General features: G+C 34.3%; 1 protein-coding gene across 2 annotated transcripts in view; it reads left to right on the forward strand.

Annotated features, from left to right (window-relative positions):
• LOC149786302 (aldehyde dehydrogenase family 16 member A1-like) overlaps positions 1–13888 on the forward strand; it is a 54565-nt gene extending 40677 nt beyond the window's left edge. For both annotated transcript variants that reach the window (XM_089976691.1, XM_089976689.1), the window contains exons 9-14: positions 962–1204; positions 1418–1575; positions 3439–3606; positions 6140–6344; positions 6761–6946; positions 7343–13888. In XM_089976691.1, coding sequence (XP_089832817.1) covers positions 962–1204; positions 1418–1575; positions 3439–3606; positions 6140–6344; positions 6761–6946; positions 7343–7642 — 1260 coding nt within the window. In that variant the 3' untranslated portion in view covers positions 7643–13888. The remainder of the gene's footprint in view (positions 1–961; positions 1205–1417; positions 1576–3438; positions 3607–6139; positions 6345–6760; positions 6947–7342) is intronic.
• Positions 13889–20141: the final 6253 nt, after the last annotated feature.

Raw genomic sequence — 20141 nt, forward strand, 5'->3', positions numbered from 1 at the left:
ACATCATACAGAATTGACCCAGCTAATAAATCCAGTCGATCACAACTGGAAAAGCAGAATCAAGTTGGATTGACAGGAAAACAAAATCCCTCCATTCCAGACCAACTGGAAAAGTTGTTTCAGGTGCACTGATTCACAATGTGACTCTAAATTTCAATTTTAAGTGGACCAAAATGAGATTTCATTTTTTAAACAAATGGCTATGTGCGTGATGTACTAAAAAGTCCAAAGGTTACTGGGCATTGCTATGTGTGTTTAAATAGAGTTACTGTGTATTTGTTGAATTATGTATGTATTTACTTTGGTATCAAGCAGAAATTCATTTACTTCATTTCTTTTAGTGTAATCTTTTTATTATTCAGCCTTAGGTAGAAAAGCAAAATGAGTATATAATTAAAAGGTTAACACATTTACATGGGAAAATATAAATTCTTTTTTCTGAGCTATACTGCACTTCTAACATTGTGCAGTTTAGCTCAGAAAATATTTTCTCATACCAATGCATTAACCTATAATGATACAATATTGCTTATAATAGAAGTTAATAATTTTAATAAAATGTATTAAACTGTAAACCAAAAAAGAAATGAATTTAGTATACTTTGTAATGGTAGATTTGTGTTTATTGCTAAAAATGTTCATGAAATAACAGCAAAATGGATGATTTGATTAATTGTATGTTTACATTTTAATGGGCTAAAGGATAAGTTTGTAATGGAATCAGATGCATGTAAATGTTTACATGTATATATTTGTATGGAAATACTATATGTGTATGTGTGTGTGCATATAACAATGTTCAGTTGCTAAAATTTCTCATTATACCATATTTATGAAAACATTTTATCAGACTATCATAATTGTACCAAATTATGGAAATGCATTAAGACAAATCCTAATTGTAACAAATTATCTATATTTATAGATATGCATGAAAACATAAATCCTTTAAACGTTTCAGATATTTGGCCCAGTTTTAGTTGTTCTTCCATTCCGTACAGCCAAGGAGGCCATAACTCTTGCCAACAATACAATTTATGGTCTGGCATCCAGCGTTTGGACAGAGAATGTTAGCCTTGCCATGGAGGTTGGACTGAGCATTAAGGCAGGAACAGTGTGGATTAACTGCCACAACATATTTGATGCTGCATCTGGATTTGGTGGATACAAACAGAGTGGATATGGAAGAGATGGAGGAAAAGAGGTATTGTTAAATGGAATTTTTTCTTTGTGTCGTATGAGGCGTAAAATAGCTCCAAGTCTTAAATTAATTATTTAAAAATCATCCAGAAATTTAACCTATGGAAATTATAATTTAGTTTGATTACATTTGTTCCAAAAGTGATGAGATGGGTTCCTATTCCCAATGACATTAGAAAAATCCCAGATTTCAAAGTTTTTTCATTTTTGCTGCCAGGGTCTGTATGAGTATGTACGACCAAAGTGGGAAGAAAGGCATCGACCCAATGTTGTTGACTTTGATGTGAAAAAATTTGGTGCCACACTCCCTCAGAGACCAACTGTTGATAGTGTAGATGCAGTGGAAATCCCTCATGATGGAATCAAGATGCCACGGTAACATCTATTTTCTATATATAAAAGACAACCATTGTTGACACTGGATATTGTTGTTGATCTTCTGGAATATAAAATCTTGTTTGCAGAATCTGGAATAGTAAAGTTTGAAACAGTTTATATGAAATGATAAGCAAATAGAATCATGCCAGTCCTTATAATTTTACTGTAAGGCTTTCTGAAACAATCCATAAATTATGAACTTACAGAAAAATAGCAGTTAAATTACAGTCGGATTGGTTCCTGATCTGGATAATAGATATATTATATCTATTTTATGTTCAATTTATACTCTCATAATGGAACCAGCCTGACTTTACAGAGGGCATTGCATCAATTTAATTTACCCCATTTCATGAAAACTTCTGCACATTCAAGCTTTAGCTTTTACATTACGGTGTAAACATCCAGTAAATAAAACCATGTTGGCAGAATACAGAGCCTCATAAATAGTCCAGACAGCCAGTACAAAAGTATAAAAATCCATACACAAGTACTTGGCCTTGCTTTCAACAAAAGTACGAAAGATGATAATATACATTTATTGCTTCTGTTAAATGAGATATAGAGATAGGTTCACTCACGGAAAGTCATGTTCCACAAGGGTAAACCCCAATTGACACATGACTTGTCACAGACGAACAAATCTTTACATCACCCACAAATGAGGCTCATAAATTGTTTAATATACCAAATCAAACAAGAAGCAGGATCCTTTGAGGGAGATATGGTTATTTGAGGCACAACAACATGAGGGGACAAGATCGTGTAAGAGAGATAAGATGGTTTTGTTCCCTGACATGTAATATTATGTGCTTCAATCATTGACACTTACTTTCATAAGGTATCATAAATACATTTGTTGTACATCATTTCATCTTACTCTGAGTATTGCTTGTGATGGTAGGGATGATTGCCACTCCTGCATAAATTAGAAAACATAAAGATTATGTTAAGTTCATAGTTTTTGGTAAGAAGACATTGACTTCCACAGGATATGGAACTGAAGTGTCTGAAACTGAATTGGATAACACAGTGCCAAAGTGTACTTTACAGACATTTTACTTGAACATAATATTTCTTTTGTTGCATCAGGTTACACTTTTAAACTTTTCAGACACATACATTTGAGGTGGATAGTAGCAGTACATTGTTTTGTTATACCTTACTGCAAGTTGGTCTGACTTATGGAAAAATATTGACTGTTCTTCTCAGATCTTTTTAGGGTTGACCAGTGTATATTTATAATGCAGTTTTACCTTTTAATCACATTACAATGACAAGGTTAAAGGTTAATTTTGTCAGTCTGCTGTGTGCAGTTAAGTGTTGACATGTTTCTTTCATCCTCGGGATCATACAAGAAAAGTGTGATCACATTCCAAAATGTACATTTTAGTGAGTCTGTTTATTTCCTTATTTAGTGGGACTTGTTGATTCAAATCTAAGAGCTTAAAATTGGTACAGTCTATTAACTGCAAAGCTTACAAAATAGTTTTTAACAGTTATTTTATCTGAATAATTGGGAATTTTGCCTTGACTCATATTTGGCGGGGGGGGGGGAATGGTCAATTTAGGAGCAAACTTTCCATGAGTAAATTGTTGAATTTGGGAATGCTGCACATTTTTGAAATCTATTTAATCAGACAGGAACCCTTTACTGGTCCTCAGGACTGTATAGAATTCTGTGCTTCCCTTATAGAATTCTGTGCTTCCCTATGCTTCCCTTATAGAATTCTGTGCTTCCCTATGTCCCTTAAATTCACCATTGCTGTGGTCAAGTCGTAGATGGATGTTTACATTCTTAGATTGAAAACTTCATCCTCCTCAATTAATTAATACCAGTTGCACAATTGCTTTCCACAGGATAGACAGAACATACAAGATTTATTATGGAGGAGCTCAGAAACGACCAGATGCTCCCTATGCTCGACCAGTTATCAATCCAGATGGGAAAGTGGTTGGCCATGTTGGTGAGGGAAACAGGAAGGATATACGTAATGCTGTAGAGGAAGCCCACAAGGCAGCTCCGGGGTAATACTGACATTCCTGACGATTATAGGGATATTTTTAATTATACAAGGCTGATCCGGGGTAATACTGACATTCCTGACGATTATAGGGATATTTTTTAATTATACAAGGCAGCTCCGGGGTAATACTGACATTCCTGACGATTATAGGGATATTTTTTAATTATACAAGGCAGCTCCGGGGTAATACTGACATTCCTGACGATTATAGGGATATTTTTTAATTATACAAGGCAGCTCCGGGGTAATACTGACATTCCTGACGATTATAGGGATATTTTTTAATTATACAAGGCTGCTCCGGGGTAATACTGACATTCCTGACGATTATAGGGATATTTTTTAATTATACAAGGCAGCTCCGGGGTAATACTGACATTCCTGACGATTATAGGGATATTTTTTAATTATACAAGGCAGCTCCAGGGTAATACTGACATTCCTGACGATTATAGGGATATTTTTTAATTATACAAGGCAGCTCCGGGGTAATACTGACATTCCTGACGATTATAGGGGTATTTTTTAATTATACAAGGCTGCTCCGGGGTAATACTGACATTCCTGACGATTATAGGGATACTTTTTAATTATACAAGGCAGCTCCGGGGTAATACTGACATTCCTGACGATTATAGGGATACTTTTTAATTATACAAGGCTGCTCCGGGGTAATACTGACATTCCTGACGATTATAGGGATACTTTTTAATTATACAAGGCAGCTCCGGGGTAATGCTGACATTCCTGACGATTATAGGGATACTTTTTAATTATACAAGGCTGCTCCGGGGTAATGCTGACATTCCTGACGATTATAGGGATATTTTTTAATTATACAAGGCTGCTCCGGGGTAATACTGACATTCCTGACGATTATAGGGATACTTTTTAATTATACAAGGCTGCTCCGGGGTAATACTGACATTCCTGACGATTATAGGGATACTTTTTAATTATACAAGGCTGCTCCGGGGTAATACAGACATTCCTGACGATTATAGGGATACTTTTTAATTATACAAGGCAGCTCCGGGGTAATACTGACATTCCTGACGATTATAGGGATATTTTTTAATTATACAAGGCAGCTCCGGGGTAATACTGACATTCCTGACGATTATAGGGATATTTTTTAATTATACAAGGCAGCTCCGGGGTAATACTGACATTCCTGACGATTATAGGGATATTTTTTAATTATACAAGGCAGCTCCGGGGTAATACTGACATTCATGATGATTATAGGGATATTTTTTAATTATGTCATAGCAAAGTTTGCAAGTGTGATTGAGTGTTCTATATAATCTTTGATATTTTAATGATTAATCTACTTTCCAATGGGGGGCCCCAAGTGGCCGAGTGGTCTAAAGCGCTCTTCGTTACGGATCACTGCCATCTCACCTCTGTCTGTGGCTGTTCAAGTCTAAGATTCAGCCATTGTGGGTATGTGAGAAAGCTTGCCAGTAGCTTCTCGAGGGTCGGTGGTTCTTTCCGGGGTTTTCCCAGGTTCTTCCTCCACCATTAATATTGGCTGCCATGTATAGCCTATTGTGTGCTGAAAAATGGCGTTAAACCCCACAACAGCAACAACAACAACAACTTTCCAATGGCGAAATGCATTTATTGTATGCTTAATATAACAAAATGTTCACAAGCAACTATATTGGATACCATTATTAGCTGTAAATGTCACCACGGTAAATGTCACCTAAATGTCACCATGGCAAATGGGATTCAGAACAGATTTTGCATGAATAGATAAAAAGATTTCCTGTTGATTCTACTGAAAATTGCAGTATTTTGATAAGCCGAAAGTTTAATGGAATTGGAAAGACAACTGACTTCATTAAAAGAAAACTATGTTGCAAAACATTCCTTATATATTGTATTTTTATTTCTGTTTTAAGGTTTATTTGAATTGAAAAATCTGATAACAATCAGCCAATTCTATTCAAGCCATTTAAAAAAGTATTAACAAATTTTATGATGTACAGATTGACAAGCATGTGACTTAAGTATATTTTTATTGCATGCATGAGAAAAATACTGTTCTTTGTAGACTCTAAAAATAGCAATATTTGTTTTTCACAGCATTACAATTTAAATATTAAAACCTGTTTTAAAAGGAAAGTTAGGGGGTCACAACATTTTCATCTGCTGTGGAGAGGTATTCTATATACAGAGGTGAACTGTGTGAGTAAATATAATGAAATTCATCCATAAATGTTGTCCATTATAAGCATATGTCCTTTTACATGGAAATTTCTAGTAAGAAAGGTTTCACTGTATTTCACACAAGTTTTGTTATTTAGAAGTGTTCTTATTTAATAATATTTTTGTAAATTGCGTTTTTTCTTTCTGGATAATGAAAATATACAACACGCAATATTGATAGCAGTATATACAACACGCATATTGTAAATGATCAAATGGTGAAAAAATGTATGTTCATTTTATGCTGAACTGGTTGAACTTACCAAAATGTAGTAGTGCTAAGATTTGATTCACATCCTGTTGCATGTCTTTCACAGATGGGGAAAACGAGCAGCACACAACAGAGCTCAGATTGTGTACTACTTGGCAGAGAACCTGGAGATTCGAAGAGAAGAAATTGCTGATAGGATCTGCAAGATGTCTGGTAAAAGCCGTGAGGATGGATTGAGGGAGGTTGATATTTCTATCCAGAGACTTTTCCACTGGGGAGCTTACTGTGACAAATATGGAGGTACAGTGCAGGTGAGGAATAAAAACTATGTTGTGGTAGGAAGTCCTTGTTTGGGATTTAAAATAATATCACAGGTTGAGAGTTGGATGTCCAGTTATTGTCTTGCCTGTGAAACATATGCAAGACACAGGTTTTTGTTGACTACTACACATGAATCTTTTCCCCTCAAATCCTTGTCTCTTTCTCATGCATTTTAGTTGATATCAGCCCTCATCTGAAACTGTGAGAAACAAATTTGTCAATAAATGTTAGATATTCCTTCTTGAAAAATAGGAAAACTATGAGTTTGAAATGTTTATCTTTAGGATTTTGGAATATGCTTGTTTTATTTCTTTATAGATAATAAACAAAAAGAAAAAGAAATGTAAAAATAATAAAATGACATGAAAGTGATATGCAGTATGTATCATATCTCTTCATTTTTCAGGAAACCACCCTATACGGGGCCACAGTAAAAATCCATGAGCCTGTTGGGGTTATCGGTATTGCCTGCTCAGACAGCTATCCTCTCCTAGGTTTTGTCTCCCTATTTGCCCCCGCTGTTGTGAGGGGAAATACAGTAGTGATTATTCCAAGTGAGAAGTATCCACTTGTTGCCTTAGATCTCTATCAGGTTGGTATTTTATTCATCATATCTATGACATAGATTTTTTATTTTTTAAGCTAGTCTATTGATGTCTCTTATGATGTCAGACCAAAAAGACAGCATTACATGTGTCTTAATATGTTTCAAGGTCAAACCAAGGAACCAAATTAGTGTTATACAACCTTGCAACTGTCAATTTTTATATGAAGTGTATGAATTTAGAATAGTACTTGTCTTCTCCGCAGCAAGGTTCACAAAAGATGGTCTTTTTTTGCAGTTCATTTGTTAAATATCATTGGGTACAAGCTCTCCTGTAAAAACAGTATGTTTTTGTTGAACTTTTTATTACTGTCTTGATGTTTGAATTTCTAGAATAACTCTCTTCTGGTTGGCACATGAACTATTGGTTAAAAAACTTTCCAGGTATTTGACACATCAGACTTACCTGGAGGTGTAGTCAACATTATTACTGGTGACCGAGACCACTTGACCAAATACTTGGCGGAACATCAAGATGTACAATCAGTGTGGTACTTTGGCTCTGCAGAGGGATCAAAATTTGTAGAGTACATCTCAGCAGAAAATGTGAAGAGAACATGGGTAAATTACGGCATGGATCGCAAGTGGGAGAACCCAGAACAGGGCCAAGGGGAAGAATTCTTGTATCATTCTGTGCAGGTCAAGAATGTCTGGATTCCGATGGGAGATATCTTTGCAAATTAGAGACAGTCATGTAGTTGTCTCATGTTCTACAGTTAGATCAAATTATATATTTCTGAGACATGTTTTCCAGTTATCTGATTTCAGAAATTTGATCCAAAAATGTTCTGAATTCAAATATGAGGTTTCTACCCATAGTTTCATGATTCCTGTAGACAACACCTTTTCCTTGGTGTATCTCAAAGATCTATTGTTTTCATTTAAAAATGTTTTTGCTACCAATGGGCATTGGTAAAGAATGATTGTTAGAAGAAACTTTTCACTTGTAATAAAATCTAAAATCCAGAAAATAGTTGTGCATTTCTGCTGTAAATGAAATCTCAAACAATTATTTTCCCCTGTCATTAGGTAGATATCATGAACTCACCTTCATTGATTGTGCCAAAGTATGCCTTTAATTGAATCATTTCTGGTTTTTTGAACAGTTTTTGTTACAAATATTTGAGAAAGTAGAATTCCCAGTACAAAATATCATGATTAAAATCGAGATCTGTTTATGACTTTGTAGATCTGACAGGTATCTATAAAATTTATATTCGGGTGATTTATTCCTTGTACTCTTAATTTTATTAGTCATTCATTTTGGGTTTGGGAAAGTTAATCATTAGCAACAATATGTTTTCCACTCTCAGCAGTGCATCACTGTTGTCCATTTGTAAATTAGTGGATATTTCTCAGTTTGTGAATCAAAGAATGGCATAACCTGACTTTATATTGCATAAATGTGGTGTGACACAGTTCACCAATGCCATATAGCATGGTGTTTGATGTGACATGACACTGACATTTGAGGAATATTATAAGCAAGGTGTTTGATAACTTCAAAGTTTGTACTTTTGTACAATAAATAAAAATCTCAAATTTCAGTTGATTGTTCATGAAAGTTTAAAAACGGAACGTAGTTAAATTACAGAATATGTACCTAGTATTACGCTTGTTTCCTCAGTCTGGAAGGTCTGTCTTTCTTCAACTTTATAACACCTTTGAGTCACTTATACAAAATCAAGACATAAGGTTATATTTTGCAGGGGTTGTAGTACAGTTTTAATTTTTTTCCAGAGGGTATCTCTTATAATACTGTAAATTTATTTAAATAGTTCACTGTGCATAATTAATTCTCTTTGAAAAATGTACTTGATTGTGATTGAGTTCATACCTTACACCTTTTCAGTATGGTGCCTGAGTGGTCTAAAGGGTTCACCTTTACTGATCACTGCCATCAAACCTTAGTCTCTATGGGTTCGATTCTTGGACTCCACAATTGTGGGTATGTTAGAAAGCTTGTCATTAGCTTCCCATGGGTTGGTGGTTCCTACCAGGGTTTTCCCTGATTTTTCCTTCACCAGTTATACTGGCCACCGTTTATAGCCTATCATGTGCTGAAGAGTGGCATTAAACCCCCAACAATAATTAGTGGTGAAGGTCATTGAATCCACTTTCATTTGTATCATATCAAAGACTTATCTTTAGTTTTCTTAAGGAAAGTAAAATTATATAAAACCAGCTTTATGGCAAGTAAATAACAAATCTTCTTTTTAAAAAATTCAAGCTTTGTGTCAATATTTCTCTTTTTGCTGAAAGAAGTTGTAATATTTTCCATAGTATTCTATACTTCATTAAATAAAAGATAGGAGGAATAGCAGTTAGCTTCAGTTTCTAATTTTTCTTTACAAATGTCTTTGAAAATTTTGGATTTTACACATGCAGTTTTATTTTTATATTAGAATTCTTGCTGTCGGTAGGGGACTGGAAAAAGAACCTTAAAAAATAATTAATTTTGTTTCTTACAGAATGAATGGAAAATGTCCTCAAATAAGAATAGGTTAGCTACTTTTACTCGGAAAAGAAAGAAATTTGTTGGAATAGGAAATTATCAAGATACAAGGCTTTTCATTTAATTCTTGATCTCTGCTGAAGTTTTACTGAAGCTGACAACTTCATTTTCAAAGAAATTATTTTAAAGTCGCATATTGAAGATGCAGATTTGAGCTGTTTGGTGTAGATAAGGAATTTCTTTTTATTACTTGTAATCTGAATTCAGATTGTTGGCCAGGTTGAAGGTTAAGAGAAGTCAATACATTGAGGTGTGGATTAGCAGGGATTTTGTTGTGGTTCATCAGGGCCAAAAATAGACCCTAATAACTGGTCTGCTGTCGTTATGTAAACTATTTCCAAATCATGGAGAATTCTTAATTTCAGCAATTTTCTCAGGAATATTGTCTTCCCAATTAATCCATTTTTTTCCGGAAAATGACAGGGCCAAGCCCTATTTCCAATCATTAAAATAATGATTGAGTTTGTTTATCTTCGATTGGATGTTCAATATTCATGATCTAGTTATCTAGTTTAACTTGTTCATGTCCATGATCCAAGCACTTAGATATGAAACATTGTGAAGAAAACCTTAATTCAAATGATAAAATACTGTTAAATCTGAATACATCTTTAACTGCAAAATTAACTTTTCCCCTATAAGCTTTTGACTAACCATCATTTCTCAGTTGAAGAGTAGTACTATCTATAATACAAAAAGGCAAAAGACAAGTCTGGATTTTTAACATGATTACACTATACATATCATTTTCTTTTGGTTGGTTTTACCTGTACTTTTAAGACATTAATGGCTGTATCATTCCAAAGAAACGGGACCTAAGTGTCTTTTCCAAGATGCACAGAGGTGGCGGACTTTAGCTGGTTAGGATGGGTATCAAACCCACAACCCTTGGATTATGAGTCCAACTTCTACAACAATGCTACCATGGCTTCCAGTGTACATGATCTGAAAATAAACTATTTCTTCTTCTCTATATTTTGTTAAGGCCAAATAAAATTATGTATGGTACTGGTTACCAGATTCACCCTATTTTCTAACTGCTGACCCTACATTTTGGTTTTGAAAAACAAAATTGGGGAGAAAAAAAATACAGCAGTAAAAAAATTAATAGGATGTAAACTATGATTGAAGTTAAGTTTAGGATGCAAATGAGGCTTTCTTTCTTCTAGTTTATGCTTTATTTAAATCCTTGTGGACAAAAAACAACTCAGCATTTTTTAAGTCTTTATCAATAAACCTACCATAAATGATAAATATTTTTTTCAGTGCATCCAGGCCCATACATTTTTTATTTGGCCCAAGGAAATTAATGTCTAATTGCAAAATAAAGTTGGGTGAATGTAGGCAGTACATATGGCCTTGTTACTGTCTTATTTCAAGTTATTTATCTTACAGACAGATACCAATAGATTTTTATTACAGTCCTAATTGAGATGTGGGAGTCCTGTTGGAATCACTTTTCTGTCTGTCCATCCATCTATCCATCTGCTCACACTTCTTTCAACCACCAAAAGCTCTGTAATGCTTACATCTAATTAGATGTTATTTTGGTAGTTGAATTGCATATTGTACATAAATGTACTTTTTAATGGATTCATCTTTCAGGTCGAATTTTGACTGAATTATTGAACTTTTTCCATCGATTTTAAATTATTACAACATATTCTTGTAACTAGCATAGCTCAGGAAGTATTTAACATATTCTGATGTACATTGTCTATGGGCTAGCTGTGCCGTTTGTGGGTTTTGTCTCATAAACTCCATTTTAAATGGAGTTATGGCTTTGAAAATTAATGTCATATCTTCACATTGGATGTTGCTTGTAACTGGAATAGGTTAACAATGATTTAAAATATTCTGATGCAGTTTGGCATGAACATTGACATAAATGTGCCGTTTATGGGGTTTGTCTCATCATTGCCCTCTTGGATAAAGTTATGTCCCTTGAGAAGCAGATTCTTGTCTTCACATGTCACCTTTGAATCTTGTTTGTTGTCAGCATAGCTTATGCAGATGGAATTCTATCTTGTTCACTTTGACATTCCTTTTATTGGTTTTGTCTCTACACCATTTTTGAACCATTATTGTCCTTGTCAGTCAACTTAATATCTTTTCACAAGAAAATACCTGCCATAGGCCTGTATCCTTTATGAGTGATGTCTCAACTACTCCAATTTTAAAAGAGATATGGCCATTGTCTATCAATTTAATATCTTTACAAAGGGCATTTCTTTCATTTGATGAAGCACTGAAAGTTCAATTTCAAGAATTCCATGTCATCATTTACATGAGTCATGGGTGCTAATCTTCTCCTATGGTTTCACAACACAAGTTCCATTGACCATGGTCCTAAGGAGTAGACTGTAGTGAGTGGTGTCCATTGCTAATAGTTATGGTTGTTAGTTGATGATAAACTGTTACTGATTATAAATGTTTTTTCCAGTTATATCCAGAATTTATATATAAATATATTTGTGTGCATTTCACATAATTGTTTGCACAGACATCGATCAAAGATGATACTGCAAAATTATTTTCTTGAATATAAAATTTCATGATTTTGCACCAGTGCACCACTGTTGTCCATTTGTAAATTAGTGGATATTTCTCAGATGTGGAAGTGGAAAATTGTTAATTAATTGTTGATAATAGCTTTTGAATTTATGGTTTGTTGCAACCATAAAATCGACAAAAATTGGTACAAGTATGGAAGTAAATTCACTATTTATTGATAAGATAAATCTTATATTGTTTCATTCTTTGTGTTGGTTAGTGTTTTTCTGTTTTCTTTATTTTTTTTATTTTACTGTGTACATGTATTTTTATTTAAAGAATAATGTCCAGATGATTGAAAGTTTTTTTCTCCAAGCATTTCGTTAAGTTCTAAGTTTAGTCGGTCGCTTGATCCAGTTTCTTGTTTGTTATAATTTATCCAGTTTGTTAACATCATAGTATAATTTTATTTTATATAATTTTAATTCAGTTATTAATCCCAGTAATTTTGGTCACAATATAATTATCATAAAATTGTATGTTTAGTCATTGTAGTCCAGTTAATCAACCAGTGATTTGTATACATCACAGGTTTGGTTTAATAATACCTTCTTTCACATTGATGTGAAGTCCATTATAATTTTGTGTTTCTTGCTTCCATTTATCATTCCTTTATTCTTTCATTCATTTGGAAAAAAAACAATGGAAATGTTCTTTTAGGAGTCACATTCTATTTGCAAGAGTATTAAATGGAGATAATATTGACTTGATATCTTGTCTGATTATAAGTGAGCTTAAATAAAATAAATGACTAAATGCAAAAGAAAGCATAAATTAACAATCAATAATATATTTTTGTTAGAAGCTACAAATACAAGAGATATAAAAAATATTTTATTTCTTCTTTTCAGTCAAAAAAAGTGTACAAATACAACGATTTGGAAATGATATTGCATATAAGCAATGGTTGTATCAGTTTTCTGTTGCTAAAGAATTGGATACAGGAATATCGTGTGAGAAAGCTTTTGACTAGGGAAATTTAGAGGCAGCCAGAAAATTATTGATTTTCAAATCCATTCATGAAAAACATTAGCATTTCATTCCATTTTCATTTATCATTCATTGTTCTGCTATGGTTTTGCATTTGCACTCTCGATTTTCTTAAAAATACAGTCATCATTTTCTTTTCATTATCCTGCATGTCATTTGCAGTTAGTCTGAATTTCATCTGCATTCTATTTTCGTTTCTCTGGTAAAATTACAATTTCATGGTATGTGTTAACAGGTGACTAAATTACCAACAGTAACTTCAGTAAATGTTTTGGATAATATTAAATAAGAAAACATATCTTGAATTTTTTTTGCTAGATAATCATACAATTTTGAACAAAAATGTTTCCTTGATTATCATTTGTTTTATTTCAGTAAACTTGGTGTTAATAAATTCAAACAATGACTGTGGTTCACTCTTTGGATGATAGTGATCTATTTTAATGTACCTGTTAAGAAATTAAATTTAATAATTGTTATATATTCTGAAAGAGTGTCACATAATTGATAAAGTAAGTATAATTTTTTTTAACCTTCAATCATCTTTTTGAGACCAGAATTTATCTATGTATTGATTTACTGGAATATACATGTAAATTATGAAAAAATGTCTTAAATACATTTCTAAGAAACCACTAGGAGAAAATAGATTAAATCTCCATGTTTATTTCTTTGTCAGGAATATTCTGGTAAATTTGTTATTTGTTTTAAATTTATGCATACGTATTCTGGCACATTTTAAAGATCTACAGTTCCTCCAGATGTGTATCTTGTGTTCTCATATTTAAGCAGTGTTTTAAAAGAAAAGAGAATATAATTAATTCTTTGAAATGGAGCATATAGTTCTAGTCAGTAAAACTGATTACAAGAGATGTATTCCTCGTTTGTTTTGTATGTTCAAGAATATGACTGTAGTTACCTATAAAAAAGTTAACGACGGACAATGATATCACATCATATTGGCTTTCCCTTTAGCTTTATTCTACCACTTTTGCTCTTGTATTAATGTGCAGCTAAAATACAAACAGCATAAAATCAGGCCTGGAAAAAATGAACAGCATAACATCAGGCCTGGAAAAAATGAACAGCATAAAATCAGTCCTGGAAAAAATGAACAGCATAAAATCAGGCCTGGAAAAAATTAACAGCATAAAATCAAGCCTGGGAAAAACGAACAGCATAAAATCAGGCCTGGAAAAAACGAACAGCATAAAATCAGGCCTGGAAAAAATAATCGGCATAAAATCAGGCCTGGAAAAAATGAACAGTATAAAATCAGGCCTGGAAATCATGAACTTCCTACCTTGAGATTCTGTATCAGCCAGCCAAATAAGGCTTCTTATAACACCACTTATAATTGGTTTGAGAGCAAAAGCTCAAACTTATTCCAGGTTAGGCTTCTCTGTCAGAAACCTTTAATTAACTCCAAATCTTACTCAGACACACAAAAGCATGCATTTGTCGATTCTGAATAAGATTTCCAAGTCGGGAGTAACATTTTGTTACTCAAAATGTTGAGTAAAGTTATGTTGGATGGCCTTCTGTACCGTTATGGAATACGCTGGCAGATAAGGTATGTGTTGTTTGGTCTACTTGTGACGTGGACATGAACGGCGTTTGGGGGTAGCAAGTGGGGCGACTGCCCCAGGCCCCGCTCTTGATGGGGTCCCGCGCTTCAGGCCTAAGGCCGTCCTTATGAGTTTGTCGAGCTATATTCTCCGGTAAATTGAAATAATAATGAAAAAACTAAATTCGTGCGCCAAATCGCGAAAGTTGATCTAGTCTAGACATAATCAGTGTTAGCAGTAGCATACCAATCGAGATACCGATACTCTGGCCCCGCGCGGTCATGGTCGGCCCTAGGCCTCGCGTACTCCTAATGCTGCCCCTGGACGTGGATTCGAGTAGGCAGTCTGTGTTACACGTGCACTATGAGGAGAAGACGTAGTCGCTTACCAGCTCAACAACTGATCACAAGTGAATGATTCATAAAATTGGCTTTATGGACAGTATCATAACCGCACCCCCGTCATCTAAAGTATTTTCTTTGGTACGATTTTGTTAATGTCCTTAATTGGGATAAATAGCTTTCCCACCGTATTATAAAGAAAATAGACGTACAAGTTTATAGTTGGGGAGTGGCCATTTATTATGTAGAGGGGAATAAACAGAGCTTAAAAGATCGTTTATAACACAATTTACCTTACCTGTCTGTTTTGCTGAGATGCTGCATGGGTTGTTTTGAATATTGTACACAAGTCACTTCAGTTCCGTAGTGGAACATTACACGAAATCAGTTACAAAAAACGTTATTAAACTCGTGTTTTCCAAGTGAACTTTTTATAGTACCTCAGTCAGCAGTAATGACCCTAATTTCTTCATGAACTTATCTGATAGAAAAACACTTTTTCCCCATAGAATATAAATATATAGGATCTTACACGAGTGCGCATTTCAAAATGAAATTAATTATAAAATAAAAATTTAGTTAGATAATTTCTAACTTTTGCGAAACTTGTCGTGCAAATTTTAAATTCATACGCTATGAAATGTATGCCGGTTCCCTGTCACAGTATCTTATTATCTCCCTTACCTGTTTCGCCCAGATAAGTTGTAGCTAAGTGAGTTACAACTGTCTTGACTTGTGAAGTCTCCATTCAACACTACCCATTCTCGTACACCAGAATCTAATGTCATCCGGCTGAGGTTAGCGATGCCATAAACTATAGTGTGCGAGAATGACCACATAAGAGTCGATAAGACTGACCAGTAAGAATTCGGTGATTGTGATGTAAAAAATACTTTCCCCACTGTTACGTGTGTTGAGATTTAATCGGCGAAACCACAATCGCTGTACATTTTGGGTAAGCTTGACGAATGCACGAACCGATGAATAGTGCATTCATAAACCAAAGCTTGCACAAATCTGAATTAAATTTCATTAAAATTCCGATTATAGTGCTTTTAAACTGACTTTGGAGTAGTTTCCTTAGACCATTGACATGTGCGTATATAAGTTCCTTCTAAGACCAAACAGGGTCTTATTTATTTAATTGTTGCTCTTTAGATATCCCTTTCGGCAGTCTAATAAAGATAAAGCTTCTGTGATTTTTTCTGTACTGTGTTTGATTTTATTGTCAATCACACTGGATGTTAGAGCATTAGAATTCAATCCAGCTTCACGGGTAATCCAGCTTCACCAATTGGTAGACAAAACTCAGCTGTATTGTCAGAGAATTTTGGGCTGTAAATACCCCAGTCAAAGTCAAATCGAGGGCCAGAGAACTTCATTTATCTCCATAAATTCAGTTATTTCTGAGAAGGAAGAAATTAGTTACAACCCGAACACTTCTTAATCATTGAGTTGCTGAGTTCTGTCTTCTTCTATAGGAAACGTTCTGAAATGATTGATATTATTTAATAAAAAAATCGGTAATTTCTACTGATTTTTAATTCGTATATATTTTTTGGTCCTTGTTCAATAAGAGAACATTACCATAATAAACTCGACATAAACTGTTATGTCGCGTGACTTTTTATATCGAAAATGTTTTATGATGCATGAAGGCTGCAGGCACATCAGCATTTTCTAATGAAGATTTAAAATATTTTTTAAGTTTCACGTAACTTGCTGGCTTTGCTTCTTTGCGTTACTTAGTATATGACCATAGAGTCTTAGCAGAACCCATCTTGTATTCTAAAATGCACGTTTCAGCAAACCTGGTGATTGGGCCTAGGGATTTTTATATGCTCTTACATCCCCATCCGTCCGTTAAAAATTGCTAATTAAAACTTATAACAAGCCACTGAACCAATTTTGGCCAAATTTGGCACTGAGTATCCTCGCATGAAGGCGTTTAAACTTATGCAGATGATAGGGATATGCCATCAAATATGGCCGCCGTTACAAAAATCACTATCAAATTTTGACAGAAAGCAACCTGTCAGGAAGACGGATCGGTTTTTGTACAAATGATTCCGATCTGCCCTCAAACAAAGCCGATATTACTAAAAATAGAAAGGAGACAGTTACTAAAATATAAAAATATTTAAATGCCGCCTTCTCTAATACCGCTGAACCGATTTTGACCAAATTTTAACAGACAGCATAATGGCATGAAAACCGTCAGAGTTGAACATTTGGTACAGATATGCCTTCAAATTTGATCTCCATTACTAAAAAATAAATTTTCAAAGACTTATCGAAACCAGTTGAATGGAATATATGACAAAAATTGACAGAATGTACCATGCAAGAGACCATTAAAATTTCTCCAAATGATGGCAATCAGCCTTCACGTAAGCTGCCGTTAAAAAAAACAAAAAAAAAAAAAAAAAAAAAAAGGAAAAAAAAACAAACTTTAAGCGACGTCTTGTCTAAAACCGAGGAATATCATATTCTGAAACTTGATAGTAAATAATATATTTGTTTTTGTTGGTTTAAACAGCACTTGTAACACATTATTGGCCATACCATGCCAAGGAAATGGGAGCAAACTGACTTTCCCAAGAACACACTGAGGCAGCCAACCCAGGACTGGCTTGGACGGGTATTGAATCCACTACTCGTAGATTACGAGTCCAGCACTCCTCCATCTGAGACACCGAGGCTCACTAGAATATATATAATGAGACAAAGAAAAATAGTTTTTATGTCCCTTTAAATATGCAGAGTTGATTTAATACTATGAATTTATCAATCAATGAAGCTTCCATATAATATTAGAATTTAAACCTTTTTGTATAGACAGTAACCAAACACTGAATCAAATGTTAGTCTTTCCATTTCAGAATAAATACAATTAGTTGTCACAAGTGAAAAATCTTGTAACTTACGGAAACAGTCATTCAAATGTGTGGAACATGAGATGAAAATAACCACCACGTTGAAACTTCTAAACAATTGTTGAACGGAATCGGAATCGGAGTCAATTTGACAAAGTCCTTGCTGATTGTGTAATTACATGCTAACTGAACCTTTTTCAGATAATCAAGGCATATGACATTCCAACAAACCATTGGCTGTATAAATCAGTTAAAAACTGAATATAATGTGAAGATCTCTCCAACAATTTCATGAACATTTTGCTACAAATTGTAATTTTATTTATTATACTATTTTATACGGCAGGGGTCGGCAACCTATTTTATATAGCGTGCAACTTTTTTTCTAGAGTAATTACAAAATGAACGAGCGCGTGCCTCCAGTTAGAGAGTAACCCTTTTAAAATTGAGACTTTTGACTATCCTTCGCGTGCCACATAAAACCTGTTGACGTGCCACCTTTGTGGCGTGCGTGCTGTAGGTTGTCGGCCCCTGTTATACGGCGTTAGTGTAAACGACACCCCAACATAATTACAGTTGCAATGCAAATGACCGACGTGGCTGTCTGGGCTCTGGTGAAGTTCAGCGAAGTACCAGATAAAACACTAACGCTCTTTTGATCCAGTGACAGGTTTACACTTTCTCCTCACCCCATCACCCAACTAATGACATGACATTCAGGTCAAAATACACAACTCTTTAAAGATTCTTCTTCATTATATATATATATATATATATATATATATATATATATATATATATATATATATATATATATATATATATATATATATACATACACATATAATGCATCTATATAATTTATGAAACTTTTATACATAGTATGTATGTATATATGTCCTGGCAAGCTTTTTCATATTGACATACCCACTTTGGCCGAGCCCGAGGTTCGAACCACGCGGACTTAGGTTAGACGGCAGTTATCAGCAAAAATAAATAAAAGAACACTTTGGACAGATTGGAAAGGCCGAAAAGTGTTAAAACTTTATCAAAGCTGTTACTGTGGTTTCAGTTTTAACATTCCTCAAATGAATTTGCAAACATCACATTAAAGTTTTGGCAAATAAATTGAATCAAGATCTTTTGCTAAGTCTTATCGACCCCGAAATGATCAGCCAAAAGAGTTTCATGGATTAAATTAAGACTTCTGAGATAAAGGCAAAGTATATGTTAATAGAAGACTATGAGAAGCTCCCGTGTCCCTTACCATTTTAACAGGAATAGACGCGGCAGAATCACCAGCAAGTGATTTATAAATATATTCGACATGAATGGTTCATTATTCTCCATAATAAAAGCAGACTTCGGTTGGTTTGACCCAACAAATGTACTGCTTTCATTAAATGACCATGACCTTGAATCTTCTAAGTAAGAGCATTTGGAATAGCTCTATGTTGATTTTGTTGGTTATTTTTCAGTCTGTAGCTATATAAAATAACACGCCTTTGTTATCGCAAAGGGGTTCACGTAGGAAGAGATATGGATTTCGGATCATTCTTATCAGAAGTTTGATTCATATAGATCCTGGTTGTGACCGATTTAGATTTTGAAGTACTCGTTTGTGACTGAGATGGGATTGATTTTTTTTACCAAAGGGCTGCTGAAAGGAAGACATGTTGACAAAAGAATCTTTGCAAGTCAATGAATAATCGTCAGCTGTGCGAGCAGCATTGTCTAGAGTTACGATCTTTTGCTCATCAAGGTATTTCTTAACGTCAATATGAATGCAACTAATATGACCTATCTTAGTATATCATAATCTTGATCAGCCTTGATGGCTGAGCACCAACTATCAAATAAATGTTCTTCTTCCCTAACAAATTCGACATGCGTCTGTCTCATTGACTTTTCTTTGTCGATATGCCTCAGGTACCTACTGATATCCCCTTTTGATACATTTCTTAACCATGTCGTAATGAGTACTTTGTAGCTACAGTGAAGTGTAGGTTTCACGAGCTTTGTCGATAAGGACATTTTATAATAATAAGATTCAGTGGTCTCTTTGCCATTTAAAATGTTCAGCAATCTTCTCAAAATGAAGAATACATTGATCTACTTTGTATTCTTTAAAAGGAGGTACTAACCTAATTATGGCAACATCACAACCTGTGTTTGTATGTAAAGGGAAGGGGGAATGGGGAGGGGGGCATAGGAACACTTTCCGCCTAAGAATTCTAACTCTTTATGTTTAAATTGCATTTCTCTTTCTTCTTTTTCTCTTTGCATTTGCATTTGTCTCTCGTCTCTTTCTCGTTCCACTTACTCTCTTTGAATATGCAT

The sequence above is a fragment of the Sinohyriopsis cumingii genome, chromosome 12 (assembly GCF_028554795.1).
Source record: "Sinohyriopsis cumingii isolate HCF-2022 chromosome 12, ASM2855479v2, whole genome shotgun sequence".
Lineage (NCBI taxonomy): Eukaryota > Metazoa > Mollusca > Bivalvia > Unionida > Unionidae > Sinohyriopsis > Sinohyriopsis cumingii.